The sequence below is a fragment of the Cotesia glomerata genome, linkage group LG7, assembly GCF_020080835.1.
Source record: "Cotesia glomerata isolate CgM1 linkage group LG7, MPM_Cglom_v2.3, whole genome shotgun sequence".
Classification (NCBI taxonomy): domain Eukaryota; kingdom Metazoa; phylum Arthropoda; class Insecta; order Hymenoptera; family Braconidae; genus Cotesia; species Cotesia glomerata.
This window is the reverse complement of record NC_058164.1, coordinates 18,960,084-18,987,032: the sequence shown is the minus strand read 5'-3', so window position 1 is coordinate 18,987,032 and position 26,949 is coordinate 18,960,084. Positions and strand designations below refer to the sequence as shown.

Genomic DNA, 26,949 nt, shown 5'->3' with positions numbered 1-26,949 from the left:
TAAAATTATTGATAATATTTATTCTTTGTTGAAATAAATAATGATAAAATAATTACGTTATATTGCGCTCTATTTACAGATACAATTCAACATCAAAGTGAATTAGTAAAGGAACTTTCAAAATATCAAGAATTGACAAGATTCAACTTTATGAAATGGAAATTCGTCAATATTTAAATACTTTTTCTTTTGTTTTTGTATCGTAATAACAATAAACTATCAAATACGTCGAAAATAAGTCTCATTATTTTTAACTACCAAATTATTATTATTATAATCCCATAAGAAAAATCAGCTCTAATTCACTTTTATTGACAATTATTAACATAGTTATCGATTTCGCAACTGACTAAAAAAATAACAGTAATTATTTCAAATATTGTATTATTTATTGGAATGTTGTAATTTACTTATGGTGAAGATGTCAACCTAACTTAACGACTTAAACATACGGCAGCTTTATAATTTCAACTTCGTTGTAACTCCAAAATTTAGCTCCATAATTTCAATAGATTAAAAAAAATGGAAGAATAATAATATATTTTGTAAATAAATGGATTCAGTTTAAAAATATCAAACTATGAAAAATGCCAATATGACAATTTTTAATTTAAACTATCTTTGGTCCTCTAGCCGCTATGAAATCTTTTTGTCAGTCATTCTAACAGTTGAAAAGATCAATCAAACCATAGTTTATCAATGTAATTAATCATTTCTTCATCGCTTAAGCTTTTTAAATAATTTATTCAGACTGTCTTATTTTTATCGTTATATTAATTTTTCGGTATTATTTAATATTTATACAATTTTACTGTTAAAAAAAGCCATCATAAATTATTACTCAAAGAAAATCTATACATTAATCAATTGATAAAACTTTATGTTCACTTTTTTATAGTTTAATTTCCCATCATTATAGGCGGCTTTGGCTTGATGGACTATGACATACGTGACTGCATAACGTGGGCTAATGATTCTAAATTCAGTTAAAACGATAACTCTGAAAACTATTCTCAACATAGTTACATGTTCAACTTACGTCATAATGTAAATCTATTCTTAAATTTTATTTAGAAAATATAATATCTACGTAACTAATCAATCAACGATACATTACAATATATCACAAATTTATATATAATATTGGTATCAGATACGTATTTTTATTCCTTAAACTAAACTTTAGTACTATAAAATATTTCAATTGTATAAACCATAACCCACGTTATACATAGATATATATGAATTTTTTAGTGAAGTTTCGTGATTATTTTAGAACTGGGGTCAATCCTATTTTTGGCCATAAAAAGTCAAAGAATCAACTCATTGTGATTTTATTTTCTCAAAAAAAGTGTTTTGTTATTATGCATTTATATAAGATTGTGAGTTGGGTGGTTTACAAAATTCAAAATTTCAGTTAGTAAATTAAAATTATGAGTTTACAAAATAAAAATTTTTACGATGTTTCAATGAACATTTGTTTCACTTTTTACATATATTTTTTCTTAAAATTTATTAAAAATAAAACAATTTAAAAACAAATTTTTGATAGTACATTATAAACTTGTATGTAAAATAAAAAAAATTTTTTTTTTTATCTTATTTAGTCTGTTCGTAATAAATAGGTTTCTATTCCTTTTTCATCATAAGTGAGTAATGTAAATTCATGATCAATGAAAAAAAAATTATTTTCAAATAATCTTTTCTCAAATTGCGAAAATTACTATTACTGAACAAAATGCGCAAAAAAAACAACTATCACGTAAAAAAAAAAAAAAAAAAAACAAATGATGAAAAATAGGATAGACAGCAATTCTAAATAATTACCGACGATTTCATATATGTCTTTTATATACAGTGAATGAAATACATAGTTACAAAATAAATTAATTTCAGATATGTGGCGACCACTAAAAAAGGCACGGTCAGGCACTTGTACATGATAATATATTAACTAATAAAAATTATATCTGAACATTTATTCCCAAGTTATTTCGATTTAATACTATAATAATAGTTCGAAATAATTCTTTAATTATTTCTCAATTAATTTATTAATTGAACATATATCTATATATGTTCTTGATTTTAGACTATTCATATAAAGCTAGTATTTTTTTTTAATTAGTGGACGGATTTACAGTACGTATTTTTAAGAAAATAAATTAAACTTTTTTTCAAATTTTTATAGTTATCTTCATTGGTCCAGCCGATTTTCCAACTGTAATTTAATTGTTTATTTCAGCTATCGGCAAAATTAGCAGCTGCATGATAATTAGAGGTACGAATATGAATCGGTGAATATGAACGTTGGTTCGATAAATTTGGAATTTGAAGGGACCGGTAATCTAATGCAGGAGCAGCAGGATGCTGACCTTCTCGATGTCTTCTCAAGTCAACTTTTCTTTGAAATGCTTTCTCACATAAGCCACACTGGAAAGGTTTGTACCCTGTGTGCTTTCGCATGTGAGTTATTAAATTGCTGCTCTGTGAAAATGCTTTGCTGCAGACAACACACTTATGAGGTTTTTCACCTGAAACATAAATCAAATAATTTTTTATTTAATTTTACAGGTCATAAAATCCAGAAGAGAAAATGATATTATTTCATGCATAAGTACATGAAAAAGAGTAATGAAAAATATTTATCAGTCTTTGATTAAAAATGTTCCAAATTATAAACAAATCTAGTTTATAAATTTAAAAATATTAAAAATATGAGTAATTAAAATTTTTATGTAGGGTGTAAGAGTTTTTACTCTAATAATATAAGCAAATCTATATTGACAAATCACTTTACATAAAATTAATAAGACTGGTTTGCAAAAATATAAATTGTATACTTGTTCAATTTGAACCGTTGTCATCATCTTCTAGCAATTACATATCTGATAATTTTATTTTACTTTTCTCAGTAAACATAAAAGAATATGTACAAAATAATTGTACACAGGTGATTTGTTCTATCGTAGGATATTTTATGAATTTTCTGATAAATAAATAAAGTCGTTGTTTGTCGTTGGCCTCGTATTGAAAATTACAACTCATAATTTTTACATTTTCAACTGCACACTTAACAATTCTAACTTCTATGTGATGTTAAGTGCAACTTAATACGCTAATTAGTTGGGTTATACGTTTTTTTTTAAATTAAAAATCATTAACTTTTTATTGCAGCAAATATATTGCATATAAGTATTGGAGATAATCTCAATGTTTCGATTTCTAAAACTTTTCTTTTAGTTTTCTCTTCACTGTCATATATTTTGATCGTATTATACAGATGAATAATTTTGTAACTTTATCTTGAAGAATTTAAAAGAAATGATTCTACCTGTTAGTTATACCTAATCATAAATAATCAAAGATGTAATTAATTTTTTTTATTAACCGATACTCAATAGAATCAAATATGTGTAAGGCAGTAGCTAAATTATATTAAGTCGACTTATTTTTGTAGAATAACCCATAAACACTATAAGAGTGAAATTATTTACAAAAATTTGATTGCTAATATTATTTTTAATATAATTGTAACACATAATTGGCAGCAAGTGGATTTGAGCGTCAGTTTTCTGGAAGAGAATAGTCTTTGTTAACCTTTTATTTGTTTTTGAAATGAGTGGACGATGCGATGGTGAGCAAAAATAATTGTCCAAGGTTAGTTGATAACACTTGAGTACATAAACAAGTAATGAATTGTTGATGTCATGTAAACGAAACAAGAAATAATGAAATTAAACGAAGGCGTGAACACTTTTTTGCATGATATACAATAAATAAAATGTGAATATCTTCACATATGATATATAGAGCAAACAGTTCAATTTTTTCTTTTGTTATCAAATAACTTGTAGACATATGGGCTGTTATCAATTCCTCGAATCATTTAGACTCTTGCAAAATTTTTCAATCACTTTTGACTAATTTAACTATCAAATATCAATTACAATAATTTAACATATAATTTAGTGTAATAACAAGCAATTCAAAGTCATATTTTCTCATTAATCGTTCAGACATATGCACACGGATTACGAATATAATCATATATATCTGGTAAGAAATAGTTAACCTGCGATTAACCTCGTTTTTAAAGTATTGTGTATTAAATATACTGAGTGTACTGATGATTGACTACGTATAATATTTCAGAAATATGATCAATCAACTTTAATATTTTTGGAATATCATTTTTATTTATTTTACTTAGCTTTATTTTCGAATATCGATCATAATGACATAGGTTTTGAAAATTGATTATTCTTCGCAGACAAAATTCCAGTAAGTAATCTCCTTTAACATTTAAATAATTTATTGTGTAAATATTTAAATAAGATAAAACCTGAGTTTTGGTTTGTATAATTAATGTAATAGTGCGTAGGTTAATGAATGTCGTAAATAGTAAAGGTTAATTAATTTATGTTTAATTAAATATAAATATAAATGGTATCAAAATCTTTAAATCAACGCCCTAATATCATGCGTTATAGACATTGTGTATTTATATTTTGAATAATATATTTAACTTATATTTGTATGTATTTTTTTAGTCCACAGAAATATAGACGTCGAAGTTCATTTGACGCGTAGGCCGTTGAAAAAATACAATTAGTGTAATTGCTACGTCACGATTATGAATCGTTCTAATGAATAAGAAATGATGTTTTCAATCATTCAACGTCAACTCTTCTAGGGATGTACAACTGATTTGTCATGAGACCGAAAAAATGCAAATAATTTTTTAGGGTTAATGCAATATGATTGTTGGTGGGAAACTTGACCTCTGTAATCTGATACTATAAATTCTAGTTTTTCAAGACTACGTTTTAAACAACACCTAAAGAATATTTTTGGAAATTTTTTTTACCAAATATATTTGAGAATATGGTAAACTATCATTTGGTAGTATTCGTAAAAAAATTTTTAAAAATGTATCCTTGAAGCAAAACATATTTATGTTAAAAAATATCAAGCTTGTAAAGTGCAAACAATGTTTACAAAAAACAATCGACTTCATTATAAATGGAACCAATAAAGTTACCTGATTTAATGTTTTCAATAAAGCATTTATGAGGGTGGCGAATAAAATGACTTTTCCCGAGTCAAAATAAAAAAAAATGATTTGAGCCTATTGAGCCTCCTTTCTTTTGTTGTTGGGTTGCATGGAAATTTAAAACTGTATTTTCACCCTCATCGGCCTAAAAATAGGCTGTTGAGGTCGAAATCACAGTTTAAAACTGTATTTTGAGCCTAAAGAGCCTACCTCGAGGGTCTGTAGGTTGTTTCCATCTTTTTATTTTTTAGAACATATAATATTCTTATAATAGCAAAAATTTTATAATTAAAAAACTGGACTTAGAAAATTTTTAACTTTTATCGTTGCAAAAAATTTTTTAAGTGTAGAGTTGAAATAAAAATTATGACTATTGTAATTAATGTTGCAACAATTGATCAATAATCCATAAAATATACGGACAGTAATAAGCAATAACATCTCAACTTAAACTTTTTCTAATGTTTATCGTTAGCATATTCGGGTTTATATATGGGGCATTTCATGCCAAATCGACCACTCTTGACCTCGACGATTTTCGATTTTCTGAAATTTTTGTATCTTTCTCTACCCTACTGAAAACAGTTTTAAAAATTTTTTCAAATTTTTTTACCCAACCAAAAAAAAGTTACGAGTTATTTAAAGAAAAATATGTTTTTTTTTTTTGTTAAATAACCATAACTCTTTTGAAAATTGACTTATTGGGATTTTTTCTTTTTTTAATTTTTGTTTTAAGATGGGCTTTTTAGAAAAAAAAAAATCAAAATAATAATTTGGATTCATATTCTACGTTTTTTTTTAACTTTTGGAAAAAACGAAAATTTGGGGATGATGCTCATTTTTGATTTCCGATTTATTTTTTTTATAAAAAACCAGTATTTTTTGCGAATTTCCTAAAATTTTCAGAGTGGCATTTTTTTTCTTTCTATTGTCTTTTTTAGAAATGAAAAAAAAAAATTTTTTTTCAATGTTTGTTTTTCGTTATACCACTGAAAATTTTTCAGCAGATTTAGAAAACTTCAAAATCCGAGAAAAAAAAATTTTAAATGACAATCATCGATAAGATTGGATTATTTTTTTTTTTTTTCAAAACTATAGTCTGATAGTGAGAAAATACTCAAATTCTCCTGAATTTAGGATATGTAAATTATTTAAACGTGTAAAAAAATGAAATCACATTCCATTCAAGTCTACTGTTTATAAATCATTCAACAAAAATATTATTTGCTGTGTAAATGAAAATAATTTCAAACAAATTTTGTTTGAAATTAATTGCCTCAAAATTTTTGAAAGTTCATGCGTTGCTCCAAAATGGATCAAACAACAATTTCATTTTTTTGTTGTTGCATGTAGTTTTGGAAAAAAAAATTGAATGCTTTTTTTAATTTTTGATCTAACTTCATTGAAAAATAATAATCAAATCTTTTCGATGATTGTTATTTTTAATTTTTATTTTTATTTTTTTTTCTCGGATTTTGAAGTTTTATAAATCTGCTGAAAAATTTTTAGTGCTATAACGAAAAACAAACATTTAAAAAAAAATTTTTTTTTTCATTTCTAAAAAAAAATAGTAAGAAAAAAAATACCACTCTTAAAATTTCAGGAAATTCGCAGAAAATGCTGAAATATTTTACAAAAAAAAATCGAAAATCAAAAATGGCATTTATCCCGAAATTTTCGTTGTTTTTCAGAAAATTTCAAAAAAAACGTTGAATATGGATCCAAATTATTATTTTTATTTTTTTTCTAAAAAGTACATTTAAAAACAAAAATTTTCAAAAAAAAACATCCCAATAAGTCAATTTTCAAAAAAGTTATGGTTATTTAACAAAAAAAAAAACATATTTTTCTTTAAATAACTTGTAACTTTTTTTTGGTTGGGTAAGAAAATTTGAAAAAATTTTGAAAATTATTTTCAATAGGGTAGAGAAAGATACAAAAATTTCAGGAAAATCGTCACCATATAAATTTAGTTTATGAGAATGATGAGATGTAAATCAACTCATCGGTCGTACGGTGTAGGGGTTAGTTATCGGTCTGGCAAGCGCGCGGCTCGGGTTCGAATCTCGGTTAGAACGGATTTTCATGTTATTTCTATAATTAGCGAATGTTAGGTTTAAATTAAGAGTCACACAGTCTGAATTTGCGATAGCTCTACAATATAAATAAAATATAGATATGACATTGGCAAAATCCTTTTTTTATCATTTTTTTATCAATTGGCATGCGCCGGACATAGCATGCCGCTAACAGCAGCCATTTTTATCTGAATCCATTCTCCTTTCCTTTCTTTCCCCTCGCCTACATCGTATTAACCAATAAGGATCTTTTTTACGGTAGAGATGTAGGCTCAGTAGGCTCAATTTATGGTTCTAAAACGGTGATTTCAGCCTAACTTTGGTAAAAGCGGACAAATATACCACTTGTAGGCTGAAATTACGGTTCTGATATACGCGACATCATAGTCGAAAAAATCTAAAACCATAATTTCAGCCTATAACTCCTCGAGTAGGTTGTGGAGGCTCAAAATATGTTTTTAATTTTGACTCGGGTTTTTCTCCCACAAAAAGTATGTTAGCTTATCATGTTTTAATTAAGGGTGTTTTGAATGTTTTTTTTTTCGGTTTGATGAATAAAATTTAAAAATTCTTTCATTCTTTTTTGTCTGTCCGATATTTATAGAAGTTTTGAAATTTAGAATATATAAAAAAAAAATTAAAAATTATAAAGGTGGATTCTAGTCATCGAACATTTTTTCAGTTTTGAATTTTTTAAGAGTACTAAAAGAAGATTTCGATATGAATTTGGTTTGAGCGATAGAACGTTGTATAGAAAAAGTTCGTACCAAATTTCAACTAAATCGGTTCATTAGAACTTGAGATATTATGCCAACCGCATTAAAAGAAGTCTTTTCGGAAAAACGCATTGAATTAAAAAATTTTTCTACACATTCTGAAAATTGTAATAGATATGTAGTAAAAGAATTAGGAAAACGGTTGACCCTGAAGGCCATCCCTGCAACTTCCCGCTCATTTCGTACCTAAGCGCTTAAAATTGTATTTATGATGTTTTTGAGCTCTTCGAGCTCAAAAATACAGTTTATGTGTTATTTTGAGCTCTCTGAGTTCAAAGACATAGCTTTCCTATGCTTTTGAGCTCTTCGAGCTCAAAAATCTTATCAAAGTTCGATAAAACACGATTTTTTTAATTTTCAAACTGCTATAACTTTTGAATGAATTAACCGATTAGCACGCGGTTAGCGGCAATCGATGTAGTTTTTTGAGCTCTATGAATAATTTTACACAAAAAAATTGATCTGATGAAAAATTTTGGAGTTATTACAAAAAAACACTTTTTTCGATTTTTTTCGACAACGATATCTCACGAACGCATCAACCGATTCTGACGCTTTTGGTGGCGATCGATGCGGGTTTTCAAGGTTAAGAGCTGATTAGTTTTTGAGGTCGATCGGTTCAGCCAATTCGGAGATATTTAAAAAAAATGAAAAAAAAAAAAAAAACAACTTTTTTTTTCAATTTTTTTTGCGATTTCTCGAAATCTACTGGTTCGAATCGGTTCCAACTTACAGGAAATCTAAGTTTGGTGAAGATTTTTCGAATGATACCAACTGCGATCAAATCGGTCAAGCTGTTCAAAAGTAATAAGAGGTTTACACACACACACACACACACACACACACACACACACACACACACACACACACACACACACACACACACACACACACACACACACACACACACACACACACACACACACACACACACACACACATACAGACGTACGGACATCATCGTAAAAATAGTCAGAGAAGCTTCTTAGGACTTCAAAACGTCGAGATCTGTTGAAACCTCGATTTTTGCAAAACGGGATGAAAACAATAACTTTCCGGGAAGTTAAAAATGGTAAAATATCTTTTGTTTTTTTAGTAGAGCCTAAAAAATGCCTAAATTTCAGTGTCTCTAGATTAGAATGTCATCTTCAAAAATCAGCTTGGTTGAACTAGTATTCATAGGGATGCTAAAGATTTAAAAAAATTTTAAAGGGTTGTAAAACGTTAAGCTGTTATTGATTTGTGGATTACCAGTTAAGTAAATATTCAAAATATACTTTCTTTTGCCATATTTACAAATTACATTTAATATGTCATAAGTGTTTTATATATAAAGCAATTACACTTTTAGCTCGAGAAACATAACAAATACTTATTCTACTGTAGAACGTAGAACATATATAACATTACATAAAGTTGTTTCCGTCGGATAGGGAAAACTTTTCTGATGACATGTATAAAGGGTTGAAAGACACGAGGGAATCAATTTTTAAGTTTATAGAGCAAAGTTATATCTATTCTATATTTTCCTGTCATTTTTATTAATAGCTTGTCATTGTTTGCTATGTAATGTATGATGTATAAGAATTGTTTTTATGGTTATTATTCATTTTATAAAGCGCAAATGATCTACCCGTGTAAAAAAAATTGTCCCAAGCTTGGGACATCCAAACGTGACACAATTTTAGGACAACTTTGGGACATTTTTAGGACATTTTCGGAACATTTTTTGGGCATTTTCAAAACATTTTTTGAATATTTTTTTAATATTTTTAGGACAATTTTTAACGTTTTTTAAATGATTTTAAGACAAATGTTTTTTGCACGGTTGTAGATACATCATAAAAGTAAAGGATACAAAATTTTAGGACAATTTTGGGACAATTTTAGGACATTTTTGGGACAATTTTAGGACATTTTCGGAACATTTTTTGGACATTTTTAAAATATTTTTAGAACAATTTTGGACGTTTTTCAAATGATTTTAAAAAAGACAATTGTTTTTTGCACGGTTGTAGATACATCATAAAATTAATGGATAAAAAATTTTAGGACAGTTTTGGGACATTGTTGAGACACTTTTAGGACAAATTTGGGACAATTTTAGGATATTTTTAGGACAATTTTGGGACATTTTCGGAACATTTTTTGGACATTTTCAAAACATTTTTTGGACATTTTCAAAACATTTTTTGGACATTTTAAAAATATTTTTAGGACAATTTTTGACGTTTTTCAAATGATTTTAAGAGAGAAAATTGTTTTTTGCACGGTTGTAGATACATCATAAAATTAATGGATAAAAAATTTTAGGCCAATTTTGGGAAATTTCTGGACAATTTTGGGAATTTTTTGGGACAATTTTAGGATATTTTTAAAATATTTTTAGGACATTTTTTTAATATTTTGAAGACATTTTTAAACGTTTTTCAATTGATTTTAAGACAATTTTTTTGCACCGTTGTAAATACATTCTAAAATTAATGGATAAAAAATTTTAGAACAATTTTAGGACATCTTTGGGACAATCTTAGGACATTTTTGGGACATTTGCGGAACATTTTTTGGATCAATTTTAGGACGAATCTACAGCCGGAAATAAATTATCGTTCTAAAATCATTTAAAAATCGTTCAAAATTGACGTAAAATAGTTCTAAAAATGTCTCAAGTTTTTTGTAGAAAAATTACAGAATTGTCCCAAAAAAATCCTAAAATTGTTCTGAAATTTTTGATACATTAATCTTACGATGAATCTACAATTATGCAAAATACAATTGTCTTTCTTAAAATCATTTGAAAAACGTTCAAAATTGTCCTAAAAAAATTTTGAAAATTTTCTAAAATTGTCCCAAAATTGTCTTAAAATTTTTCATTCATTAATTTTAGGATGTATCTACAACCGTGCAAAAAACAATTGTCTCAGAATCATTTGAAAAACGTTTCAAATTGTCCTCAAAAAATTTAAAGAATGTCCTAAAAATATTTTAAAAATGTCCCATAATTGTCCTAAAATTTTTTATCCATTAATTTTATGATGTATCTGCAACCATGCAAAAAACAATTGTCTTTCTTAAAATCATTTGAAAAACGTTCAAAATTGTCCTAAAAATATTTAAAAATGTCCAAAAAATATTTTGAAAATGTCCAAAAAATGTTCCGAAAATGTCCTAAAATTTTTCATTCATTAATTTTAGGATGTATCTACAACCGTACAAAAAACAATTGTCTCAGAATCATTTGAAAAACGTTCAAAATTGTCCTAAAAATATTTAAAAACGTCCAAAAAATATTTTGAAAATGTCCAAAAAATGTTCCGAAAATGTCCTAAAATTTTTCATTCATTAATTTTAGGATGTATCTACAACCGTACAAAAAACAATTGTCTCAGAATCATTTGAAAAACCTTAAAAATTTTCCTAAAAATATTTAAAAAATGCCCTGAAAATATTCAAAAAATGTCCCAAAATTGTCCCAAAAATGTCCTAAAATTTTGAATCCATTAATTTTACGATAAATCTATAACCGTGCAAAAATAAATTGCTTTTCTTAAAATCATTTGAGAAACGTTCAAAATTGCCCTAAAAATATTTAAAAAACGTTAAAAAAATGTTTTGAAAATGCCCAAAAAATGTTCAGACAATGTCCTAAAATTGTCCTTAAATTGTCTCAAAAATGGTCAATAAATGTTTTATCCATCAATTTCTAGACAGCTGTGCAAAAATAAATTATTTTTTCTTAGATCATTTAATAAACGTTTAAAATTCTAGTAAAATTGTCATAAAATTGAAGAATTTCTCTGAAAATCTTTAAAAAAATACGTAAAATTGACGAAAAATTACTTAAATGCACTATTTTAAAATTTCTGTTTATTTCTAACATGTCCCAAAAATGTCCCAAATTGTGTCACGTTTGGATGTCCCAAGCTTGGGACAATTTTTTTTTACACGGGTAAGTAAATGTATAAATGACATGTATATATGGATGATTTTTAACTTGAAACTATTTTAGTATTGATGTAACGATCAATAACTTAGTTGAAAAATAACTGATGACAACGTACGGCAGACATGTCCGGAAATGATGTTACGATGTGAAATAGCTGGTTTACCAGGCGTTAAGTGAGTTTCCTGTCCCGCGCCTGGCTGACACGTGCCCGACGGCAGCCAAGCGAGTTAGGGTGCATGTTTCAAGCTAATTAACCAAATGGGAGAGACTCAATACTTTTGAGAGGGTTCTTTGATAGCGGTTTATGATTTTCACCTCCTCGAAAGTTTAAATTCTTGTTCACTGTTGCATTTTTTAAACGGATTACCATCATTTTGTAATTTTATGTTCCCAAATATTTTATAGTCACCCCAAACAGCTTTTAAAATTATTCCTTGAACTGGGAATTACAATCTTAGTATTTATAATGACCCAAAGTGAAACCTAATTCTAGTACTCAGTTATTTTTATCCAATAAATATAATTAAAATTTTTATACTATTTTTCATTGCAATTCTAGAATAAGCTAAGTGTCTATCATAAAACACATTTCAAGATAGATTGAACATTAAAAAAAAAAAAAAAAAAAAAAAAAAGAAATATGTATATTTGAGTGAAAAAACAATTGTTTCTGTATTATACAGTAATTTTGTGATTATGGAGTCAGTATTTCTTGTTTACAATAAACTTTAAGTTAAAAATAGATAAAATAAGAATTTTCTAAAGACAACCTCTATGATCATATTTATGAGAAATTTAGACTATTTTTTAAAAACAAATTATGAATTTTTCACAAATTAAACGATTAAACAACATAAATAACTGACTGTAATTCAGTATACTTTTTTAAATCTCTTCTAAAGTTCTTTGACTCTCTCGATTAATTGATTTCTTTTTTTCTTGTAATTATTTCTTTAGTTATTTTTTTTTAGCTTCCCGTTATAAAATTAATGATTTTCGCAAATTGGGAATTCATTAGTTTCACTCCAATTTTCGAAAATCGAGTTCTCATCAGATCTCCATTGTTTGATGTCCTAGGAGGCAGTTTTGACTCAATATGTTTTTTAAGAGTGTATGATATATTTTTAGTATTATATTTTTAGCGATGTATTTTTTTTAAATAGTTTATTTTCATAATGTATTATAAATGGGAAAACCGTCTCATAATAGTTATTTTTACCTTATTATAGTTTTTCATTTTTGTAACAGACTATTATTTCATTTATTACTGATTTTTTAAATGTCAGTTATATTATTACAATATATTGATAAACCATTTTCTGTAGAACAACAATATTTAATTTCCTATTGTGCATTATTAAGATCAATAAATTATAGCTAAAGCTTATCACGATTAGAGCTGTAGACAACATTGAATTGATTTTGGTTTACAAGTTGTACTCATCATTAATATTGTAGTGCGATTTCCAATTTATACTTGACATGCAAATATTGTAAACCACTAATTTACAATTTACTAACATCACTTTATTAAAGATATTTTAAATAAATATATAGAATTATCTGTATTAGTTTGTAGTTATATCTATCTCCAGTACGTTAACTATTCATTGCAATTAGATGATATAATAAATAAGATTGTTTGGAGCAAGAAAAATCTGAAATTTCGATAATTTTTTAATTTTAAATAATATTTCGTGATTAGAAAAAAAATTGTAAACTATGTTTGTATTTCATTTGATAATTTTTCAAAAATATCGATGCATCCATTATTGTGGTACTAAAGTTTTTAAGTTTGTAAATAATTATAATTGTCATCATTAATTAACGTATAAATTTGTATTATTTCAGTAGATATAACGTTACAGTAAAAAATTTTAAAAACAGTTAACTCTAAGATGTTCACATTGAACCACAATTAAATAATAATTGAGGAATACATTTTTATGAAAAATAAATTTTACTCACCAGTATGAATGTATGTATGTTTCTTCATATCAGACTTTTGATGAAACCGCTTGCCACAATATTGACAAGGGTAAGGTCTAGTGTCTGAGTGAATCAAAAGATGAGTGCTCAATGTACTAGATCGCTTGAAAGCTTTTCCACATTGCTTACACTGAAACAATAAAAAGATATACTTTTTATTATCTGTATACTCCAAATAATTCGATGAAAAGAAGTTACCTTGACAACTAATAATAATATAAATTGGTAATTTTATTAAAATTAGTTTTTTGTGTCAGTGCAAGTACTTAAACTATGGTTGGGAAGTTAATTGTTATGGATTACGTTAAGTGTTAGAGTTTTGTTAAGTATATCTCTTTATTTTATTTATAAGTAACATACGCTTGAAATGTCAATCATGAATATTTATGTCACTTTTCATTGTAAGTGGAAGGTAGCGGTTTTTTTTATTGTTCAGTAATAAATGATATATTTAAAACAACTTTGCAATTTAAAATTGTCGAAAAACATCAGTTTTTAGATTTTAAACTTTTTTACTATAAATTTAGCGATAAAATAAAGTGAAAGAGACGAGAAGAAAGATATCTAATTTTCAGTCTTTTTTTGTAATTTATTTGAAATTAGTTTTTAATTGAATCTGAGACATTTTACCAAATAAAATCATTTTTGCGGGGTGATCTTCGCCAATTATTTTTAAATTTAGTAGAAAAGTTCTTAATACTCAAAAAAATTTCGAAGTGATAGTTTTTAAAATTTCAATGTTTTATTTTTTATTTCTTTCAATTCTTTCGAGCGAGTGGAATCGATTTTAATAAAAATGCAAAAACAGTTTTTATGTAAAGAAAAATCATTTTTCTAACCTTGCGGCGCGAGACAAATGAACTTTTACATTTTTTTTTAATTCTACGAATTTTGACAAAAAATATGAGTTTTGCGACGTTTATATTGTTTGTTCGAGTATAAATAAATAAAAAGTGTCAGCACTATATTACCTGTTTATGATATTAAATTTTTTCAAAGTAAAATTTATTTTCATGTTTTTAACGCGTAGAATCCAAATATAACATTGACTTTTAGAAATTGAGCAAGTGACAAAAAACTCTTAAGGTGTTATTTAAAATTAAAAAATCGTAAGTGATGATAGAATATTCAAATTCTTATAAGCGTACAATTGAAGACTCTTCAGTCACGCGAAGATAATAAATAGCCAAAGTGTCAAATCCATGTCAAAGCAACGAATCGTGTAGCGATTTATATGGTCGGTGAATTGACGTGGCGTGTCGTTTTGTATAGTCTATTAGACAATCACTATGTAGGTTTTCATATCATAGTTGACTATATCATAGAGATAAGCAACAGGATAGTAACATTAGAATACTGATTTGATTTTAATATCAAATGATATGATATATTAATATCACAATAATAAATTTTTCAATTTGAAAAATTAAAATAAGAAATTGAAAAATAACTAATTTAACTCGGTAAAAGAAAATAATTTTTTAGAGCACACATTGCATCTAAAGTAGTTAATACTTTCCAATACATCGGCATCAAGTGGTAACGTAAGAGGGAAAAAGGTTTCTAAACAAGTTGTGGGACCTCTGTTCACACCTGTGTATGCAAAGCTTTTTTATCTCGCCTGGTCGCTTATTGTTCCATAGGCGCCAACGGACTTTTGTGAACAATATGCAAAAGAATACTTGTCTTATGAATTTCCGAAGTTGTCTAGACACTCTTCGACATAATATTTAAATAGAGTTGTTTATGCCCAAGTGTCCATTTCCGGTATGAAAATAAGCTCATCGGATAATTTTTATTCGATATTATTATAATTATAAGCCCATGTACCGTTTGTGGATTTATTTTATATTTTTAGTTCTATTTATAGCAATATAAAAGTAAAATGAAAAATAATGAAAAAAATATAAGGCAAATTTATTAGTGTTTGTTAATATTTATGTTTATAATAGATTAGAGATAACTGCTCTACTAGATAAGTCAACAAAAACCTGGTGCAATTACGCGATTGGCCGGAAAGAAGGCCATGTCGTGGCTCTTTGTTCGTGTGTTATCGATCCCCATGAAAGTGATGTGCATACTCCAAGTGAGCAAGTATAAAAGCTTAACGGTGTTTCTACTTTTGCATACACGCTAGCTATCTCATTAATCGTTTTTGACTAAAGTATTATTGAAGAAAGTCGTACATCAAATCTCTGTTTTTTAGGAAGAAATAGATTATTGTCATTTTTTGCGTAAAATTACTCGTTATATCAATGATTTGAAGCACTTGTTGGTAGAAAATTATAAAGTAAGTATGTTGCTAGGAAAAAAAAAAATTCATAATTGATCGAAACTACGATATTATTGTCAATTAGTAATTTTTATTATATGTGTTAACTTATTTTTTCCATGGTCTCATTGGCTTTATAATATATTAACCATAAATAATATATAGCGCGATTCATCATAACGTATTGTACACCTAGATATTGTAATTGGACATGCTTTGATGGATAAAGTGTTTCGACAAAACGATGAGAATATGAGGGGAAAAAAATCATCGCGATAATATGTTCATCGCTGTTATTGGATCGATTAAAGAGGTGGAGTGTGGAAAAAATACTGATAAAATCGTGACATTTTTTTCCTCTTTTAATACTCTATTAAATTACACGGTAAAATATTTTTTTTTTTTTATTATTATTTTCATTTTGTAATAAACATTTAAATGCCATCTTTCCAAATTGATTAAATATTACACACTTTATATGAATGCACATACGTATAACTGCCTAACGATTAACACAGATAAACGAAATAAAGAAGATATATAGTTAAAAAAGTAATTAATTTTGAACATTCACTATTAATACACCAACAAATTGTATGCCTTTATAATATAATAAACAAAAGATGAAAATTTATGTGATAAAACTTTATGCTTAAATATGTCCGTTAATGATTTGTGGGTAGTAGTTTTAGATTTCCACGACTGATATGTTATGTTACGTTTTTTCCACGAAAGTTCAAGTTGGATACCAGACAAAGCGTATACATAAGGTTATCTATTATATCTAAGAGAGTCGTCAATGTTTATAGTAGTACATACATACATGAGTTTGACTTTTTTTTGTCACTAAGGTAATTTTGTTTATTGACATAAGATACTATGTGCGGACTAATAAAAATTTCATTTTTAATCGTCCATTGAATAATGAAAATACCAAGCTTTGAAAGATGATCTATTTTTCTTTTAATTAATTACATTTTTAAACATAATGGACTTTTATAAAATATTCATGGTTGTGTTGCTCAAAAAACTAGTTAATTCTTTTTGAGTTTTTCATGATTAATTAAAAAGCTTTGGGCGGACACTCAGGATCTTTAAAATTTTTCAGAATGGTCAAAAATTGATTTTATTTTTTTTTTAACTTCCCGCTTTGAAAATTAATAATTTAAAAAATAGGAAGTTATTTATTTCAATCCGATTTTAAGAATGCGAATTTTTATTAGATTTTTAACTTAAAAAATCGGGTTGAATGCCGCCAAGCAAATCAAAATCGAACGACGCGTTTAAAAGTTATAGCCAGTTAAAATTTTTTAAATAATCATTTTTATTATAACTTTTGAATTTTTTTTCTTCAATAGCTCAAAAATTAATCAATTGGACGATTTTCAAGCATTTCAAGCTCAATAAAAACGGGAAGTTCCAGCTATGACCTGCAGATCAACCGCTTTTCAGATTTTTTAAAATTCTTTTTCGTCTTATTGTGTTATTTCATACACTAAAAATGATCTTAAATTTAAAAATTTCAAGTTAATATTTTGATTTATTATAGAGACATTTTTTAAATATTCAAGAATTTTCATAAATTTTTTTCCTTAAAATTGATATGTATTAAACAATAAAAAAGAGCACAAGATATAAACCAAAAGTAGACAGACAATTATTATTGTTACAATGCAATTAATACATATTACCAATTACTGTATTGAATTCAAAGAGCCACTTCTTATGCACGCCACTCCAAAACACCTATATCATTAATAAGAAAATCAAAAACATCTTTAGAACTTGTAAAAACCAAAAAGTCGCTTTGAAATTTTAAAACATAAGTCATTTTTTACGTAAAAATAAAAATTTTTAGGAAGCTTAAAAAAAAAAAGTCGGTTTTTTACGTCACATTAATATCTAGTATGATGGATTTTTAACAACGTATGAATTGTATTTAATAGATTGAATACATTACTTGTAAATTAATTATTAACAGAACTTGATCATTGAATAAAACACTCACCTGAAAACTTCTATCATTAGAAGGTGGTGTAAGGGGTGAGTGATTAATCGGTCGGACAATAATTGATGGTGTAGTTGATGGTGAAATTTGTGTCGAAGTCTCTTTGGCTTCACGTTCACAAACAGCACCAGGTGACCAAATCTCACACTTTCGATTTATACCGGACGATATATCACTCGGTTTTGTGCTGAGATTTAATGGCACTTCTTCTTCGTCTTCTTCTTCATCTTCTTCAGTAAATTGTGTCATTCTTTCCGCTAAAATAATTATTAAAACATCCAAATTTATTCATATACTGAGACATTATTTTCAATGATAAAATGTCTCGTAAAAGTGATTATCCAACCGATGTTCTAATTAAAATTGATTTCAATCTTGATGAACACTTTCAAGTGATACAAGAACCGTTTAAATCGATTTCGATTTGTCTGTACCAGATTCACACAAAATTTTTTTTAGGTATATATAATGAGAGAAATCTTTAATTTATTCCGGTTAGTTTTAAGGGAAAAAGTCTTCAATCAATTGAATTGCAATGTTATTAAATTATTCGATGCTTGGACAATTATCAGAGATAAAATTGCAATCTTTATATGATGTATTTTATCTATTTAATTAGGAGGATAAAAAGAATGATTTTTATTTTAAAATTTAACACTTCAGATTAAACTATTATGTAAGAAGACGATTAAGAAGTTATTTATTTTTTATTAGAGATTTTCAACACTACTTTTGATCGAAAAATCATATATAGGCGTATGAAGTTATATTAGGGCATATTAAGCCAGATATGGCCAATTTTCATATCAGGCCATATCAAAAATTTTATATTGATATATTAGACAATCAAACAAACTAGTTTTTTTATACAAAATATCATGAAAAAAAAATTTGAACGGGCGAAAATTTTACACAAAAACATATTCGAGACTTTATGATATAGAAAGTAGGAGAAATCTGAGAAAGTTCTTGGGGGTTAATTTTTTCTAATTAAGAAAACTGAATATCTTTAAATTTTACCAACAATATTTTTCTTAAATCAGGTAGTTTTTTTTTCAATATAGCTTATATCCTATTCTTATTGTATGTACATTGAGGTATTACAATTCACATAAAAATAAACAATACCGTGGGATTTATAATTGGTCCGAAACCTAGGTTGTCATATAGTAGAATGATAACAGTAACGGGCCACCGATAAAACGTGGTACCCTGGCTACTGACGACCGGTTTTTCTTCATTTCTCCCTACCGATTCGTGCTTCGGTTCTTGTGTCCTCTAAAGTGACAATTACCGCCAATTTCCTGGCCTACTTTTCGTAACAAGTAACGCATACAACGTTTTTACCACGAATAAAAGATAATAATCTCCATTTCATTTTCGACCGAAAATTTATTGTTATGATTTATGATAAAAAAGAATAAAAACTCACCAATAAAGTGTGCTTTCTCAGGTAAAGACTGCTTAGGTGGACTCGCTCGGTCAGGACTAGTTCGTTCATGCTGCAATGAAGAGCGTTTGGTAACAAGTGTTGTCTGTTGTGTCGGAATTTCGGGTGGCAAAAGGGAATGTGGTAGCAGAAGGCCTACCGCATGATGAGTCCACCAGGCTGTACTGCATCCACCATACATTAGACCACAACGCATATCTGTAACTGTAACATATAATGGTCGTTGTGGTGAATTTAAGAAGATGCCTTTCTTTCTTTTTTTCTTCCTCGAAAGTAGATCTTTCGAATCTTTAATGCAGACAAAAAAAAAAGTACTTTACACACAGACACACACGCAGACAAATACTTACCACGGGAGTTTAATTCGGGTACATGTGTTAACTTCTGCAGCCTAGGATCAGAAGCATAACCAGATGCAAGGGTAAATGCGCTAAGTCGGTGGTCAGGTGCGAGCTGGCTGCCCGCCGATGGATAAGAGACGACGTTGCAAGAGCTGTTGCTACCACTGGTAAGACCACCTGGACTCCAGGGCGATGCTGACAAGACATTTGGACTGCTTGGCGGAGACAGGGTGGCAGGGGGTGATAGGGAACCGGTAGGAACTCTTACATCGTCGCAATTAATCTCTGGTTTCATCATCCATGTTCTTGGTACTGTTTCTGAACAATTTACTTACACTGTTATTTTTTCCATTATAGATATATAGATACTATTGATACGTATTTAATAAATTAAATAATGTTTGAAGTATGAACATCATAAACGTTTTTCGTCGTATCGTAAAGTTTATGACACTAACATAATAATAGCGATAAGAAAAGTTTCTAGTTAGGTAAATATTTATAATAGTGAATTATTTAGAACATCAGTAGTTTCAACTATTAATTTTCCTGCAAGTGATTTTTGATTCTTTATAAAGATATTAATAACATTGTTAGTACTTTCATCATTTCTGTACCGATGAAAGAATTCATTTGATTCAAGAAAATAATTCTAAAACTGAGAAATTTTTCTTGGTTTAAGTTAATTTTTTTTTTAATTTTGTTTAAAATGATCTTTTTGGTTCGAGATTTTTTTTGTAATTAAGTCAATTTTTTTATCTGTGTATTTAAGTCGAAAATATACTATTGTACTTGTAAGTTTTGCTGAATAAAAGTTTAGTTTTTTCGGTTTTTTTTATAAGACTTTAATTAATCATTGCTAAAATACTAACTAGATATTCAAGAGAAAAAGTCATGAATCATGAAGATTATTTTGAAAAAATTCAATGTTTTGAATCAAGCAGAATAATTTTTGATTTAAAAAACTTTTCTTGGTTTAAATAAACTTTACTTGGTTTAAGATTTTTTTGTTCTTGAATCAAGTTAATTTTTCTAACAGTAAATCTGGCTTATCGATCGATGATTAATTACTTTTAATACTAAAATTTAAATATTTAGCACCAATTTGAACGATCATATTGTATTAATAAAAATGAACTTTAATGTGATGTATGATCTGATCTGTTTAAAATTAGTCAAATATCGGATTCCGGACAACAATTGAATATACTGATGAATGTTAGTTATTCTCTGTATTAGTCTTATCACTTTAGTAAAACGTTATTATTTCTAGACTTTACTATTTATTATTTGAAGACTTACGGGTATTTTTCCAGGTGTTTAATGTACATTGTAAAATGTGGCTTAAAAAATTTAAGAGTCAATGTTCGATTTAATAATACGATGATATGAAAACAACATCAAGAAATAGTTGTACTATATAGGAGACAATAGATCGGAGCTGAAAATCGATAATTTCAATCTTATCAAGTTTTATCTAATTTCAATATAGAGAAGTTTAACTAAGGAACACAAAAACATAACTTGACATTCGCATCTGTGAGTATATATCTTTACTTAATGGTAATGTTTTTTTTTGTCTAATAATTTTTATATCGTCTATTATGTGAAAATTGATTCTTCACAAGTCATCGTCATATTAGTTCATTTATTATAAATACAAATATTTTTCTACTTTGAATTTTTACACCCAAGTGCTTTTTCTGATATACGTATTCAAATTTATTCATCATGCTATACTTTAATATTTTAAATAGAATATGTTATATAATTTTAATTTATCGATCAATTTCATAATCAGCAAAAATCTCAGTTTACAAAAAATTTTTATAAAATTAATTTAAAATCTTCTATTTTTTTAAAAACACATTTATGATGATAGATTTGATTCAATAAATTTAAATTTTCTAATTAAAATAGCGAATGTTATTTACTCACCACACATTTTACTGATGTATTTAATATTTTAATACTATTCAGTAATCCTTTTCTTGCTTCATCGGGCAAGTCACACACTTAAAATCCAATTGTTTTTTAACACTTCACTTATGAAAAAACTAATCAGTTAAATGTTATTATCCTAAAAAAATCTCAAATCATATAACATGAGTAACTTATAAATTTTTTCTTCAAATTATGAAAAAAAAAATTGAATCTTTCGTTAAATATAATTACAGTATCACGTACATGCTCTGATTATTATTATTGTAAAAAATTCGTAAACTTTACTTTCCATTAATCAATACCGACAAAAATTGATGCGACGATTTTTTTAACCATTTGAAAAGTATTCAATCAGTTTATTTCAGTAAAGTGCTCTAATTTTTCGATGCTTGTGATTTATTTTTACCGAAGATTATAATTCCAATGAGGAATAAAAAATGTGTGTGTCCTATTGCGTAGCAAGACCTTGACTGACCCTAGTACCTGAAAGCCCTCGTGGCTGGCTTACCTGGCCAGGTACTCATCCCTCATCAAAGTTCACCTGTGCCGGCGAGGATGCGCGCGCAGTTATCTCATAACCACGCCTCTTATACTGATATGAGTAGCGATCGTTTGAGTAGGAGAACTCTGCTTAGTTAAATCGTTGGATTTTTATTAATTTTTGAATAATTTTGGACATTTTAGCGATAGCGTGGACATATGTAAAATAAATTTTGATAACCTACTAATCCAGTAGCCTTAAAAGATGGTGCTGATAGCATGGGTACATTTAGCCTTAGTTACCCAAAGTTAATGTTAGCGATGTTTCTTGATTCCTTTGTTTTAGTGATTGATCACCATAGATCATCCTCTTTTGAGAAGCTATCTGGGACAAAATATCTAATAGCCTCAATTAATACTCATCGAACTCAAGTAAATCTCAATCTAGCTTACCTGAGTTCAAAATGCATATTGAGTCTATAATGCACTGCTGCAAGATCGCGGGATTTTTAGCGTGCGTTTAGTGCTTGGGTAGTAGTAAAAAATCCCGCAATTTGGCTGCACTGCTATAATGAAGTTAAAAGAATTTAAATAGCCTCAAATGAACCCAATCGAAACTCGATAAGCTTATTCAAATAGCTTACTGTTATAGTATTTCACATAAATTACTAATTTTCTATTTAAACAACATTAATTGAACATTAAAAATTGACAATATGTATTTTATTAAATAAATAAATAAATTTTAATTGCACTCTTATATAATATTGATCGAAGGAATCTTCATTTTCACATGTACTTGGAGATTTTATGTGAACCAGTTTAGTATCAAATGTGATTAAGGCTCGATAAGTATTATTTGAGACTAATTAAGTATCCTTTAGATTAATTTGAGGCTCATAAATGCTCTTTTCGCATCATTGAAGGCTTAACATACTTTTTCAATTTGGTTAAATTGAATGGAGGCTTACTTATAATTTCCATATCGATGATTTCGTTACGTAAGTTTATTTGAATACAACAATAATTTACATTTTACTCAGAGATTAAGAAGTAACTTATAATTGGGTTACAAAAAAAAATTTCTTGACTCACAAAAAATTTTAAAAAGTGAAAATTATTTTAGTTGAGACAAGATTTCTTAACACAAAAAAATTTTTTTTCTGCTCCAACTCTACTTATTTAGTCTTTCTGACTATTAATTTCTTGCTTCAAGTACGCCTTTGTTTCTATGAAGGATTTTCTTGAAGTCTTCTTTGTAAGTATATTCATTTAACATATGACAACAGCCGGTCGCCTCTTTTTCTCGCGTCGCACTCACTGCGGGAAACGGTACTATCCTTGTTGCACTTATGATTATAAAGCTATTGCAGTTTAATGTTTTTCGTTTAAACAAATGAAAGTTTTGAAAAAAAATACTCTGCTACGAAATAGATAATTAAAAAATCTATTACGTACACTGAAAAAAAAAAATTCTTGACTAGAGTGTAAATTTTCTTGGCTCAAGAAAATATTAAAGAAGGTTGAAAATTTCTTGAATGAAGTCAAAGTTTCTTGAGCCAAGAAAATTTTTTCTTGCTCCAAAATAACTTTCGTTTTCCTTAAAATTTTCTTGGTGTAAGAAATTTGTTTTTTTTTTTGTGTGTAGCAAAACGTTTTTTTCAAAATTCTTCTTTGTCTAGAAGATAAATATAAAACTGCAATAGTAGGGACCGGCTGTTAAGAACCCTCTTCAAAAATCAACTTGATTTAAAAACATATAAAGGTTAGTCGAGGTTTTTTTTTTTAATTCCAAAATCGCTAAAAATGAAATTTTTTGGTTTTAATTCTTTTTTTTTTCTTATTCTAACATTGTTTACATTAGACATAATACACGGAAAGAAAATTGAAGGAGTTTTTACTATTTTACTATTGTAATTTTTACTACATAAAATAGTAACGGTGGACTATACTTCTCATTTAGTAATTTTTACGATCTACTATTGTAAATTTTATCCAACAAATAAGACTAGCAAGAGTCTTAAAAAGTCGGATACTATAGAGCAAATTATACAATATGTGTTTGTGAACTTTACAATTCAACTATTGTAAAAATTCACAGTTGGTTTTTTTAAAAGAAATATTAGGGAGGGAGAGAGATAAAAGGTTGGACTAATTGGTACCTGTATAGTAATCGAAAAAAGAAACCAACATTTTCGTGTTATCTGGGAATCGAACCCAGAACACTGTGGTGGCAGCCAGAGACTCTCCCTCTACGCTATCCGAGGTAAACTAAGACCCATACGATTTAACATTTACATAAACTCGGAGTCTAGCGCTGTCACGGCCATCACTCACACTAATTGAGAAACATTCCAATTCAACTATTGTAAAATTTGCTATAGTTCTATTGGAAAGATACAGAGGCAGCACTGGAAATTTTCATCTCTTACTTTTTACAATAGTAATATCGTAATTTTTCATGAATAAATAGTATTTTTTCTTCTAAAATATTTGACAATTAATAGTAATAAAAGTATAGTCCAGCTTTACAATAGTTGTATCGTAAATTTTTCCAGAAATTTTTTCCCGTGTATATATTCTAAAAATTACTATAGTCAAAATTTCGATCGCAAAAGGTTGTTCAAAATATTTTTAACTAATTTAGTGTACTCAAGATGTTTCCGAATGATTTGTAAATAAGAATATTTAAGATTTTGCAATCATCTTATTTTAAAATGATATGATAAAGAATAGAAATTATATACAAAACAGAGAATAAAAATGAAAAAAATTGAATTGTCGACGATTTTAGAAATTTGAAAAAATCTCGAGTGATTCCTGAACTTTTTCAATCTTGCTGATTTTTTTTAAAATCTCTTAATCACGATAAACTAACTTATTTTCATAAAAGAGTCAAAAGTAAAATATTCGGTTTCTGTGCAGCATTCTAACCTCTAAGTTTTAAGATATGTTACAAATAAAAATATGTTTAATAGAGGATTCTCACGACTTGTTGATCTATACAAGGAGATTTATTTAGATTTACATCAAAATAGATGACGGTATTCAACTAAGTGATGGAATTTACAACCTTTTAATATATACTGAAAGAAAAATTAAGTTGAATCAATAAGAGAAAAATTCTTGAACCAAGAAAATACACTAAGAGACAGTTTTATTAAATACTAATAAACACTTATCTGTATTTAGTAAAACACGTATTTGGCTCATGCGCAAATAAAAAATTTATTAAATACAAATAAAATTTTTATTTGGACCAGTTTTGAGATTTTATTAGTATTTAATACGTATTTATTAATATTTAATAAACGTTTATTAGTATTTAATACGCATTTATTAGTGTATAATACGTTTTTATTTATACACAAAATAACTGAGTTTTTTAGTAATCAATGAATAATAAGATAAAAACGTCATAATCGATTTTGTTTTGTTAATAAATGGTGGTCAATCAATTTTATAGTAAATCTATCTATCCCGACTAGAAATTACTTTGGGATTACCCAGCGTATACATCTGGACCTGATTGGGTCCCGAAGAGGAACGCCCAATTAGGAAATTCTTATAAGGGCCTAATTAGCCCCCAATCGGGCAATCCCAACGTAAATATAAAAATTTTTATTCAGTTTTTCCCGATAGGGCCCTGCATGGGACCTAAATGGGAAATCCCAATGCAAAAATGAGCAGTTTCATTCAGTTTTTCTCAATAGGGCCCTGTGTGGGACCTAAATGGGAAATCCCAACGTAAAATTAAAAATTTTTATTCAGTTTCTCCCAATAGGGTCCTGTGTGGGACCTAAGAGGGATAACCCAACGGAAAAAAAAATCCAATTTCTAAATTTTCCCCAGTGGGATCTGTGTGGGATCTAAGAGGGATAACCCAACGAAAAATAATAATAAAATTGCTAAGTTTCCCCGAGTGGGATCGGTGTGGGACCAAAGAGAATTTTCCCAACGTAATGTAAATAAGGCATCGATAGGTTTTCCTAACTGGGCTCGTAGTAGGATCCAATTGGGATAACCCAACCTGAGAGTAGATGCATGAAGAAATAATCTTTAAATTTAGACAATCGTTTATTTATATAAAAAATCAATCACCCAAAGATCTGTGAGCTTATATTATTAGCATATATTCATTGTAAATTAATTAGAAATGAAAATAAAAATTAGCCGATAAGTATAGAAAAGAATTAGGAAAAAAAATCATTTAACATTGTTAAATAAAAACTACAAAATTTAGCATCATCAAATTTTACATAACCTTATATTTTGAAAAATTTAATTTTAAGAGATTAAAAATACATTGTAAAAAATCGGAATGAATTCGGAGTAAATCTTAATCCAAATTAAAATTTAATTCCATTACTCGGAGTTTTGGTGTAAAGTAATTAAACAATTTGTGTGTAGAGTGAATTCGGAGTTTTTTTAGCGGAGTTATTCTAGATTAATTTGGGATCAATTCCAGATTAAATTCAAGTACTCCACAGAAAAAAAAGGTTCACTTGAGCCAAGAAAATATTTTTCTTCCTAATTATTTTCTTGAGCGAAAAAAAAATTTTTTTTTGGCACAAGAAATTTCACTTATTCCAATAAAATTAATTTTCTT

At 27.6% G+C, this 26,949-nt stretch overlaps 1 protein-coding gene across 1 annotated transcript; it reads right to left on the bottom strand.

Annotated features, from left to right (window-relative positions):
* Positions 1-1,716: 1,716 nt before the first annotated feature.
* On the bottom strand, positions 1,717-22,355 carry LOC123269370 (zinc finger protein with KRAB and SCAN domains 1-like). The gene is made up of 6 exons (XM_044735004.1): positions 21,855-22,355; positions 19,926-20,234; positions 19,558-19,779; positions 18,126-18,382; positions 13,825-13,975; positions 1,717-2,534 (listed from the first exon to the last, which is right to left on the bottom strand). The coding sequence occupies exons 1-6, from the start codon at positions 21,859-21,861 to the stop codon at positions 2,242-2,244; spliced, it is 1,239 nt and encodes a 412-aa protein (XP_044590939.1). The 5' UTR covers positions 21,862-22,355; the 3' UTR covers positions 1,717-2,241.
* Between the last annotated feature and the right edge of the window lie 4,594 nt (positions 22,356-26,949).